The sequence below is a fragment of the Nyctereutes procyonoides genome, unplaced genomic scaffold (assembly GCF_905146905.1).
Source record: "Nyctereutes procyonoides isolate TBG_1078 unplaced genomic scaffold, NYPRO_anot_genome, whole genome shotgun sequence".
NCBI classification, from domain to species: domain Eukaryota; kingdom Metazoa; phylum Chordata; class Mammalia; order Carnivora; family Canidae; genus Nyctereutes; species Nyctereutes procyonoides.
The window spans coordinates 6,636,910-6,649,072 of NW_026575146.1; the positions used below are offsets into that span (position 1 = coordinate 6,636,910).

A 12,163-nucleotide genomic window follows, 5' to 3' on the forward strand; every position below is an offset into this window, starting at 1 on the left:
GTACTCTTCACACACACAAGTAGATAAATTTTTGTGTGTTTGGCTTTGGCATAACAAAGTAGAGTCACAAACATGCCAAAAGTGGGTTTATAGTATAGTATAATGAATCATAGGAATATGCAACTTGCATCAGTTATACAACAGCCTCGAGTAGACTAAAAATAATTTTATAAGGAAGTGCAAACAAAAGAATAAAGGAGACTAAGAATGATGGTAATGCTTGAAAAAGCAAAAAGAATAAAAACTAAAAATATTCATCCATGTAAAGCTGACTTAAGATACAGCATCAATATATGTTATTTTCTCTGGTAGGCAGTCATGCGATAAAGGATTATAAATAAAACAGATTATCCAACTACATATTTTAAAAATTTTAGAGTGGACTCATGATACAAATTGAGGAGTCTGATAATCAGGAAGGTTTAAATCTGTGCTGATCTAAAGGAAGCCTTTAACATGAAATATTTATTGTACTTATGTTGGGCAAAATGAAAACTGTCTTAGACTAACTCTACTCAGTTTGCCTTACCCCTATTATCATTAGTTGTATATATTTTAATCTAAAACATTGAATTTTTAATCATAAATTTGAGAATAAAGATTAAAATACATTTTTGAAAATGAAATCAACATACTAAGTGCCTTAATAGTCAGCTCTCCACACATAATTGAAAGATTGGAATTATTATTTTTTTTATTATCCCAGCAAATGTTACACTACAGAAAATGATTGGGAAAATACAAATAGAGTCATTAAAAACACAGGCTGATTATTCATATCTACTACATTCAGAAGTATGCAAAACAATTTAGTTATATTGCAAAGCTGTAATTCCTTTTCCTAACAAAGCATTATTTTATAAAACTGTAGTGTCGCATTGATTCAATTTTAATACAAAATACTTATATACACAATACAATATAAAAGTAAACTGTGGTATAGTGCCTTCCACAAAGGGATATATTAAGGCGCTTTACAAATATACCAATATGTTGACCCAAATTACTTTTTGCTTTAGATTAAAACGAACAGGCTAAATAAATGTTTCACTTTAAATACCGAAGGGATTTTTGTTTATTTTTGTTTATTAAAGAAAAATTTCTAAAGTACCTTAGGTAACAGCAGCAGCAATATCTAAAACTCCTCCCACTGTATTCTCTAATTTCTAACATATTATTAAGTCAGAATAAAACATTTCCGCTCACAGTTTTGCACTTTGCAACAGCAGAAGGTAATAACTTTTTTAAAAAGTCAATCTCAAAGTGACTTCTTAGTCATACATTCTATAGTTCCTATTACAAATAAGGTAGAAAAGATATAGCAATAAGGCCTGCCTTAGAATGTCACTGGACAATACATAACAGTATCTACAATTACATAATTATAGAACACATTTTATAAATACTATTGATATACATAAAATGGGGATAAGTATAAGAAAGACAGCAAGTTTTTTCATGAATGGGAAAATTATTTGAAAAAGAAAACACGTATAATCAATGTTTTCACTCTATTTCAATTGAAAGCAATAGGTTTTTTCATGTTCTCGTCTTTTTGGTCAGGAAGCACCAGATTCTGTGCTAGAAGGACTGGATATGGTTTGGGAATAAGATAGCTAATAAGTATATCCAGACTGTTAAAACTGCAGATACCAAAGGCTTGTCTACTGCTTCACATAAACACAAAAAGCTTATGTTGTCAGAGGAAATTTTAAAAGAACACAAAATTTGTAGTGTCAACACAGATTTTGTGGGGAGAGGGGGAGGAGACAGCACCTTAGTTTTCCTACAACATAAATGTAACAAAGTTGGTTTTGTACATTGCATTGCAGCACAATCCAAAAGTAAAACAACTAAGTGGAAATTCCAATAAATCTGACAGAAAACCCAAAGAGCCAGAGGGATATCTTAAAGTTTGAGTACTGAGTTAAAAATTCTTGAACTACTTTGTTTCGAATAGGATTTTATAGCACTAATTGAATGTTCCATGAAGTAAAGACTGCCAACTCATTATAGTGCCTTTTCTTACAATTCTCTGATTAGAAGTCCTTCAGAAATATTTCCATATCAAGCCTATAACAAGTCAAACATTTATTTCAGTGCCCTCAAGAGTATGTTTAAATGCCTTAGTGCTGTACCAGCAAGAGAGAGGCATTCCTAGGGATATCTTATCACATGGTATAGACTTTTTCCATCACAGATTATCACTGTTTATACAAGATGTGCTAATCTGAGTATCAGTAAATTTAAAACAAAGTTCTTAGTTTAACATATCAGTGTTCTTATAGGATACAGGTCCTTAACCAAATCTGTGAGTTTTCAACATGTCCAGAATCCCTAAGACTGCATGCAGCATCATATGTGCGTGTGTTAATATGCATTTTTTCCAGGAAGAGAGTCCCTACCTTTCACCAGATTCTCAAAAAACCAATGAATCTCAAAGACCCACCGCTACACAATGGGTTATCCAGTGGTTTACAAGCTGAACTCTGAGAGGGACACCTAAACAAAGGTGGGAAGTGTGAGCTAATAAATCCTCATTGCCCACCCAATTCAACTGGAACAGCTTTGCCTTTAATTTTACTTACATGTATTACTTCCACTAGCTTTTTTCCATTAGTTTGAAAATCACTAAAATTATGCCTCTTCTGATCCAGACATAAAGTTTTGATAAAACAATTCCCTATCAGTGGAGCTTAAAAAAAAAGGAAGTAAAATATAAATTTTACTAATGTCAGAATACAGCCCTTTTCCCCTTCCTAAAAGAGAAGCTAAATGTATTTTGGTATAAAACCATTAAGTGTTCCTTAAAACCTAAGCATTATATATAACAGGCATGCTGTAAAACATATTATTTAACCTTAAGTTAGGAGGATTTGAATTTTCTACTAAGACCGCTATGTAACTTTTTTTCTAATTACTATTGGCCACCTTAAGAATTAAATAATTATTTCACTAGTTAATCTGCCCGTGGGTTAAATATGCCCAAATAGCCAGATTTCCTTTGCCATAACAATCCATGAATACAGTACTGTTCTGAAAGAGGAAACACATAACATTACTGATGACATAACCAAAACTGTCAATATATAGAAAAAATATTTTTCTAGTGAGTACCCACAAATAATTTTTCTAATTAAAGTTTCATATGAAACTGAAAATAATCTCTCTGCTTAGGATGTGGAAACTTAAAACAAATTTTTGAAGTAAAAATATGAAGATTTTAGCATTCAGTATTGTAAATTTTGACTTATGGCAACTTTGTTCCCTTTTAAATCTAGAAGCAGCATTAAAAAATATTGGTATAGAAAGAAAAATGGTAGTGCTTTGCTTCTTTTAAAGCCAGTATTTCTTGAGAAATAAATGCTAGAAGATTAAATATTCCACAGAGGGAAAAAAAAACAGATAATCTGCATTATTTTTTCTTCTGATGAACATACTGTTTCAACCCTGTATTTCTTAGTTCCAAGATGTAAATTATCAGATTATCATTAGCCTAGGTATACTCACCGCCATGACGGCTTAATTTCTATAGCTTATTTTGTCCCAAAAACAAGGTTATGGGGTAAACAAAAAAGAGCTCTGTGAATGTGGGGTACATATTTGGTTAAAGCAAGATAAAACTAAAACTGTCTTTCAAAAAAATTTCAAAAACTCTTGTCTTAAAATTATTTAGTGTATGTACAAATAGATACCAGGCTTCTCCTTTTAAACAAAGCACTATATTTTATTTTAAGTACTTTAAGTACCAAGAACTGACTATAGTATTCAGTTCATAATTTACTTTCTTTATAACAATTTTTTCTAAATTACTGATTAAAAAGGCTGGAATAAATTAACATTTTAAAAAGATTTTCCATAATTTAGGAACATAAAACATTGTACACAGAGCACTCATACAAAGCTCTGTCACATTTGCATAATTTTACTCTCAGAGCCTCAAAAAACTCTATGTTTCGGGTCTTTTTCCAAATCCTCATTACAATGATTTCCTAGTGTTAAACATACACTAGATCACGATTTTTGATCTCTGAGCCTGTGTGCTGATCATCTTCATCTGACTGTTGCTCTGAGCCTTGTGAATTAATATATTCATATTCAATTGGCTTTGGATAATTATATGGGTAGCCATTGTCATCAAAAAATCTCCGAAAGGTAAATTCATAGAAAGCATGTTCAGGGTGCTTTCCATTTTTATACCATCCGTTGAGAGTGTCATTTACGTTTTCTTCCTCATTATCATCACTCCATAACTTATCAGGATCAACAGGATCAAAATTTGATGTATCTGTTGGGTGTGTGATTTTAGGAATATATGAAGCAGACTGCTGTCTTAGGTCGCTGGAGAAATCAATTGTTTTAAAAAATGGATGAGCTTTTATTTCATCAGCCCCATTCTTGCCTAAGCGATCTTCTGGTCCTCGGCAAAGTTTAATAATAAGATCAGAGGCTTCAGGACTCAGTTTAGCTTGAGGTGGAATGTGAAGAGATGTCTGCCAGTTGATAACCTTTAAAAGAGATTTTTTAGAAATTAGGAAGGAATTGATAAATAAGAAAAACAAAAATTTCCTCGAAGCTCTTTTTTTAATTTTTAAAAATATTTTATTTATTTATTCATGAGAGACAGAGAGAGAGAGGCAAAGACATAGGCAGAAAGAGAAGCAGGTTCCATGTAGGGAGCTGGATGTGGAACTCGATCCTGGGACTCCAGGATCATGCCCTGGGTTGACGGGAGGTGCTAAACTGCTGAGTCACCCAGGCATCCCTCCTCCAAGTTTTATAGCAAAAAGTTTTACCAGACTATTTGCATCTTTAAAAATAAATTGCATGGTATTTTGCCTTTTTTACCTTTAATAATGAGTGAATCAATGGTGAGAAATAACCTTTCCTCCCATTCCCTCCTCTCCAGGCAATTTATATTCATATTACAAGACTCATCATTTTAAGTTTTAGCTCCTCTTTTAAATTTCTACCTATGGCAGAAAATGACTGTTTCTACTGTGCCTCCTGTTTCATGTATTTACTGGTATCATAGTATCTCTAATACTTTGTGGTATCTATTTATGTCTATGTCCTTCTACCACAGATAAAATTCCATAAGGCTACAGACCATGTTTTGTCCTTCTCAGTGCTTGGCAAGTTGCCTGGCACATAATTAATAGATGTTCAATAAATATTTATTCTGGCTTTGAATAAAACAGAATGAGGGAGTGAGGGAGGTAGGAAGGAAATAAAGAACGGAGAAAGAGAAGGAAGGAAGGTAGTAGGTAATCAAATATTTTTTACTATTGAGTTTTGAAAGTTCTTTTTATAGTCTAGATACAAGCCTTCTGTGGGAAATATGATCTGCAAATATCTTCTCCCAAGCTGTAGCCTGTCCTGTCTTGACTGTGCAATTTGTTTTTTGTTTTGTTTTTAAACACTATTATTTTTTGAGAGAGAGACAACGTAGATGAGTATGCAGATGCATGCATGAGGGAAGAGCAGAGGGAGAGGGAGAGGGAAGAATCTCCAGCAGACTCTGAGCTGAGCATGAAGCCCGACATGGGGCTCTATCTCATAACCCTAAGGATCATGACCTGAGCTGAAACCAAGAGTCGGATGCTCAACGACTGAGCCATTCAGGTGCCACTTGACTGTCTTTTGTATACTGAAAGTTTTAGATTTGATGAATTCCAATTTCTCAACTTTTTCTTTTATGGATCATGATTTTGGTGTCATTTCTAAGTATTCTCTGCCTAACCCTACCTAGGCCATAAAGATTTTTCGCCTGTTTTCTTCTAAAAGTATTATAGCTTTATATTTTATCTCCAGATTGATGATCCACTTTGAGTTAATCTCTACATAAGAATGAAGTTTACATGGAGTTTCAGTACATACTTTTTTTTTTTTTTTTTTTTAGATTTTATTTATTTGAGAGAGCGCACACAAGCCAGGGAAGAAGCAGAGGGGGAGGGAGAAGCAGACTCCTCACTGATACAGAGCTGGATATGGGGCTCAATCTCAGGACCCTGGGATCATGAATTGAGCCAAAGGCAGATGCTTAACCGACTGAGCCACCCAAGTACCCTGAGTTTCAGTACCTTCTGTATGTGGCTGACCAGTTTTTCCTATATCATTTGCTGAAATACTATTCTTTCTCCATTTGCACCTTTGTCAAAGATCAAATGGTCCTATTTGGGTGGTTCTATTTCTCTGTCCTGTTCCATTGACTGTTTGTGTCCTTTTGCCAATATCACCCTGTGTGAATTACTGTAACTTCACAGTAAGTCTTAAAATCAAGTAGTTGATTACTTTTTCTTATTTTTATTTAAATAAATAAATATATTTCAAACAGTATTAAATAAATATTAAGTAATATTAAATATTTATTTATTTACTTATTTAAAGATTTTATTTATTCATTCATGAGAGACACACAGAGAGAGAGAGAAGCAGCAGAACTGGTCCAGTTCTTTTTTTTTTTTTATTTATTTACGATAGTCATACAGAGAGAGAGAGAGAGGCAGAGACACAGGCAGAGGGAGAAGCAGGCTCCATGCAGGGAGCCCGATGTGGGACTCGATCCTGGGACTCCAGGATCATGCCCTGGGCGGAAGGCAGGCGCTAAACCGCTGAGCCACCCAGGGATCCCCTAAATATTTATTTTTAAGTAGGCTCCATGCTCAGTGTGGAGCCCAATGTAGGGCTTGAACTCACAACCCTGAGATTAAGACCTGAGCTGAGATCAAGTCAGATGCTTAACCAAGTCACCTGGCAACCCCTTTGCTCTTCTTCTAAAAAACTATTTTCATTATTCCAGTTTCTTTGTCCACCCATATACATTTTAGAATTGGCTTATCTATTTCCTCAAAAATTAGAACAGAATTAAATCTATAGATGAATTTGGAGATAAGATAAGCTTTACTAAAAAAAAAAAAAAAAAAAAAAAAAAAAAAGATAAGCTTTACTATGTTGAGTTCTCCAACCTATTAGCATGGCATGTCTCTGTATTATTAAGATCTTTCTTGATTTCTTTCATCAGAGTTTGTACCTTTCAGCATATAGATCTTATTCATGTATTATTAAATTTATACCTACATATTTCAATTTGGGGAAGCTTCTATAAATGGTACTGTTTTTAAATTTCAGTTTCTGGTCCTTTATTGCTTGAATATAAAAATACAATAGATTTGTACTTATTACTATTATATCCTACAAACTAAGTAGTTCTATGGGTTTTTTCATAAATTCCCTGGGATTTTCTTTCTTTTTCTTTTTTTTTTTTTTAAGATTTTATTTATTCATGAGAGACACAGAGAGAGGCAGAGACATAGGCAGAGGGACAAGCAGACTCCTCACTGGGAGCCTGATGTGGGACTTGATCCTGGGACTCCAGGATCACACCCTGAGCTAAAGGCAGACGCTCAACCACTGAGCCAGCCAGGCGTCCCACCTGGGATTTTCTACATAGAAAATTATGTCGGGACAGCTGAGTGGCTCAGCGGTTAAGCGTCTGCCTTCAGCTCAGGGCATGATCCCAGGATCCGGGATTGAGTCCCACATCGGGCTTCCTGCGTGGAGCCTGCTTCTCCCTCTGCCTGTGTCTCTGCCTCTCTCTCTCTGTGTCTCTCATGAATAAATAAAATCTTAAAAAAAAAAAAAAAAAGAAAATTATATCGTCATCACTGAATGGGGGCAGTTTTTATTTCTTTATCATCTATATGCCTTGTATTTCTTTTGTTGCTATACTACACTGGCTAAGACTTCCAGAACTATGCTTAATAAGACTGGTAAGAATAGATATCCTTGCCTTGTTCTTGATTTTAAGGAGAAAGCATTCAATTTTTCATACAGCCACATACATACATACATATGTGTATATGCATTTACTTTCATATATACATATATTAAAATGAAGGTGAAATAAAGACACTTTCAGACAAATTGATCTGAACAAAACCTGAGGGAATGTGTTACCAATAGACTTATAGGTGACTGACTCTTGATTTCAGCTCAGGTCATGATCTCATGGTCCTAGGATCGAGCCCCATATTGGGCTCTGGGCTCTGTTTGGGATTCTCTTGCCCCCTTTCTTCTCTCTCTGCCCCTCCATGCTGTCTTTCAAATAAATAAAGTAAAAATCTTAAAAAAGAAAAAACAGAAAAAAATTCTAAAGAAAGATCTCTCTCTCTCTTATTTTTAAGTAGGCTCCACACACAGTGCAGAGCCCAGTGCAGGCTCAAACCCACACTCCTGAGATTAAGACCTAAGCTGATGTGATGCCTGGGTGGCTTTGACTCAGGGCATGATCCTAGAGTCCGGGGATCGAGTCCCACATCGGGCTTCCTGCATGGAGCTTGCTTCTCCCTCTGCCTATGTCTCTGTCTCTCTCTCTCTCTCTGTGTCTCATGAATAAATAAATAAAATCTTAAAAAAAAAAAAAGAAAAAGACCTGAGCTGATATTAAGAATTGGATGTTTAACTGCCTGAGCCACCCAGACACACCAGAAGTTTTAAATATCTTCTGTTAAATGCAATGAAAGAAGTAGTTACAACTTAGCAAGAAGCAACATAGAAGAGATAACTTCACGATCATCAAATAATGATTAATAGTGAGTTAGTTCAAGAGTTAACCAGGTTTAAGAAAGTGGGGGAGGATTGTGGAAGATGGGAAAGAAAGAAGGAAGACATCCACCACAGAGGAAATGGTATGAACAGAGGAAGAGAGGGCAAGTTTGGACTTTAATCCATGGACATGGGAACCACTAAAGGGTTTTTAATGGGACTGTTTATGGTCCAAATTGTGTGTAACTTCTCATTTAAGTGCCAGAGGTAATTTCAAATGGAGATATATACTTTGTAGTTTGGAGGTAGGATGTGCATGGAAGGGAACAAAGTCAGGAGCCAGAAGGTGACAAAAAATAAATTAAAATAAATCTATAAACAGTACTAAAGACTTCTTTGAGAATGAGTGAGGGGGAATATAGCAATATAACAACAGTGAGAAGATGAAGAGTAGAGTTCACCTGAGGATTTTAGTGGCTTTCTATAACCTCACAAATTCATTTTTAGGAAAATGAACTCTTATCCCCAATGGGAAGCTCAAAGTCATGAATTCATGACCCCAAGATCAAGCGGTGCTTGCTCTATTGACTGAGCCAGCCAGGTGCCACATTACAAGTTCATTCTTAAATTCCAGATTAAATTTTCCTCCTCTAAGTAAAAGACCGCTAAAGGTCTGTGATATAAGGACTATGTGACAATCCTTTGGTACAGATTCTATATCTTACCTTCATTTGTGTTTCTAATGGTGTTTGTGCCAAGAAAGGAGGCTGTCCCACCAACATTTCAAAAAGAATTACACCAACACTCCACCAATCACATAACTGTGTATAGCCTAAAATAAGATACCAAAGTTATAGTTATTCATAAACTTTTAAAGAAGTGCTCAGGATACCATCAAAATTAATTTTAAATCACCAGCTAATTCTATAGAAATTAATATTTTTATTATACACCTGAAAAATAAGTCATGTGCTAATTAATTTAAGTTTCAGCTGGTCTCAAAGACTATTGAGATACTATGAAACTAATGTTTTACCTGTTCGTAACAATACTTCAGGTGCAATGTAATTGGGAGTCCCAACCAATGAATGTGCAAGACATCGCTGGTGCTGGCGTGCAGCTCTCCGCTCTAGTGGTTTTAATCTATCTCCACATCGACAGTTAGAGGGGTCACCCCATTCATTACTGAAATCCATACTATCTTGCCGTGGATGGTCACCTGTATAGTAAATAGATAAGTAAATAAAAGCCTCAAGCACAAGAATGTACCCAAAGCCTGTTAATCTTTTAGCATCACAATTTAGAGTTAACAATACTCTTCCCTTGAGACAAATCAAGACACAACGTATGCCATTTCGTTGATGGTGTTTATTATTGGCTAGAGCCTGTGCTCTGAGATCTCAATAGGACAAGTTCCACCCCACCAAAAAAAATTAGCATAAGATTCAGTAATTTACTTGATGTTAAACGATCATAATGAAAGTCATGAGTAGATAGGATCAGGAATCTGTTACTCAGACTGGTCCCCATTACTCATCTGAACAAAGTTTCAAACAAATTAGATCCGTGTTTCATTCACTCAACAAATGATAAGACAAGGTTCTTCTCTCAGGTAGTTTCTATATATGGAACAAGCAAAACAGATACATATATAACAGAGTGATGCACCCCATCTACAGAATCAACATGGGATAATATGACAAACATACTAGGTGGCTCAGGAAGACTAACTGAAGTAACATTTGTGAAAAACAAGAAGGACTCAACCATTTGAAAATCAGGGCAAGGCATTCTAACAGAAGACCAGTGGCAATAGTAGAGAATGGAAGACAACAGAGTGGAAGCCAGTACAGTTGGGTTTTATAAGCAAAAGAAATGATTTGCCTTTTATTCCAAGTACAGTGGGAAGATATTGGAGTGTGAGAAGCAAGAGAATGACGAGATCTGATTTTTTTTTAAATTTTATTTATCTTTTGAGAGAGTGGCAGAGAGAGAACGAGTGAGTATGGGGGAGCATGAGCTGGGGACGGGGCAGAGGGAGATGAAGAAGTAGCCTCCTGCTGATCAGCGAGACCATATGGGGCTTGATCCCAGGACCTCAAGATCATGACCTGAGCTGAAAAGGCAGATACTTAACCGAGACACCCAGGTGCCCCATAATCTGATTAATGTTTTATTTTATTTTTTTGTTTTTTAAAGATTTATTTATTTATTCATGATAGACACAGAGTGAGAGAGAAAGAGGCAGAGACACAGGCAAAGGGAGAAGCAGGCTCCATGCCGGGAGCCCGATGTGGGACTCGATCCCAGGACTCCAGGATTGCGCCCTGGGCCACAGGCAGGTGCCAAACCGCTGAGCCACCCAGGGATCCCCTGATTAATGTTTTAAAAAGAAAACATTAACTGCTGTGTAGAAAATAGATTATAGGAGGACAACAGTAAAAAGTGACCAGTTCAGAGACTACTGCAGTTAAGCTTGGATTGTGATGGTAACAGTGAAGACAGAGAAAAGTGAACAGATTCAGGGTATTTTTAGAGGTGGAATAAGCAGTATTTATTGATGGATTAAACGTAGAGGGTTTGAAAGAAAAAGAATCAAGGATAACTAAGTCGGTGGTGTTAGCGCAATTTACTAAAATGGGGAAGCCCTGAAGGGGAGAAATTAAGAGTTGTTATTGGCAATGTTAATTTTGAAAGGCCTATTAGAAACACACATGTGGTGCCTTGGTGGCTCAGTTAGTTGAGTGTCTGACTCTTGGTTTTGGCTCAAGGCATGATCATAAAGTCCTGGGATCAAGCTCCGTATCAGGCTCTATGCTTAGCATGGAGTCAGCTGGAGTTTCTTTCCCTGTGCCCTTCCCTCCACTTGTCCACTCTCTCTCTAAAATGAATAAATCAATCTTAAAAAAAAAAAAAATACACATGAAAGAGAGAAGCCATTTCTAGAGAGAGATTGGGAAGTCACTGATAATGAGATGGCATTTAAACTTACAACTAGATGAAATCACCTAGAAAAATACATCTGAAAATAACCTGACTGTAATAATTATTGGGGGTGTTTGATTAAAATACAATTTCTTGGGGTGCCTGGCTGGTTTAGTCCAGAGGGCACACAGCTCTCAAACTCTGGGTCATGAGTTCAACCCACATCAGGCATGGAGGCTACTTAAAAAAATAAAAAGCAACCTTTAAAAAAAATAAAATACAATATCTCCCCTCCAGTGAAGATTTTCAATTAGAAGACTGGAATAGAGCCTAAGAATCATATTTTTAAGAAGAACTTAAAGTAATTCAGGTGAATCTGGGGAGACAGGTTCAGATGTCTCAGTTCTACCCATTTAATATCAATTTACTGTGTTCACTTAAGCACAGGAGGCTAATAAGACTTACCGCAGAAGATTACTGTAACCCTTAAGTTAGAATATATGCAAAGAACCTAGTCATAGTAAGTATTCAAGAATTATTAGATCAACTTACACTTCCATTAGCGCTTTGAAGGGATCTTGGTGAGGCAGTGTGGTGTAGTAGAAATAACATGGCCCTGTAATCAGACAAACCTAGGTTCAAAGCCTAGCCCTTATACTTCTTTTCTGTCTGACCTTGGGCAAGTTACTTA

The 12,163-nt window shown here is 35.9% G+C and overlaps 1 protein-coding gene across 2 annotated transcripts in view; it reads right to left on the minus strand.

Annotated features, from left to right (window-relative positions):
- Window positions 1-676: 676 nt before the first annotated feature.
- LATS1 (large tumor suppressor kinase 1) overlaps window positions 677-12,163 on the minus strand; it is a 49,446-nt gene continuing 37,959 nt past the window's right edge. For both annotated transcript variants that reach the window (XM_055310988.1, XM_055310989.1), the window contains 3 exons: window positions 9,584-9,766; window positions 9,273-9,379; window positions 677-4,508 (listed from right to left, as the gene is read on the minus strand). In XM_055310988.1, coding sequence (XP_055166963.1) covers window positions 3,999-4,508; window positions 9,273-9,379; window positions 9,584-9,766 — 800 coding nt within the window. In that variant the 3' untranslated portion in view covers window positions 677-3,998. The remainder of the gene's footprint in view (window positions 4,509-9,272; window positions 9,380-9,583; window positions 9,767-12,163) is intronic.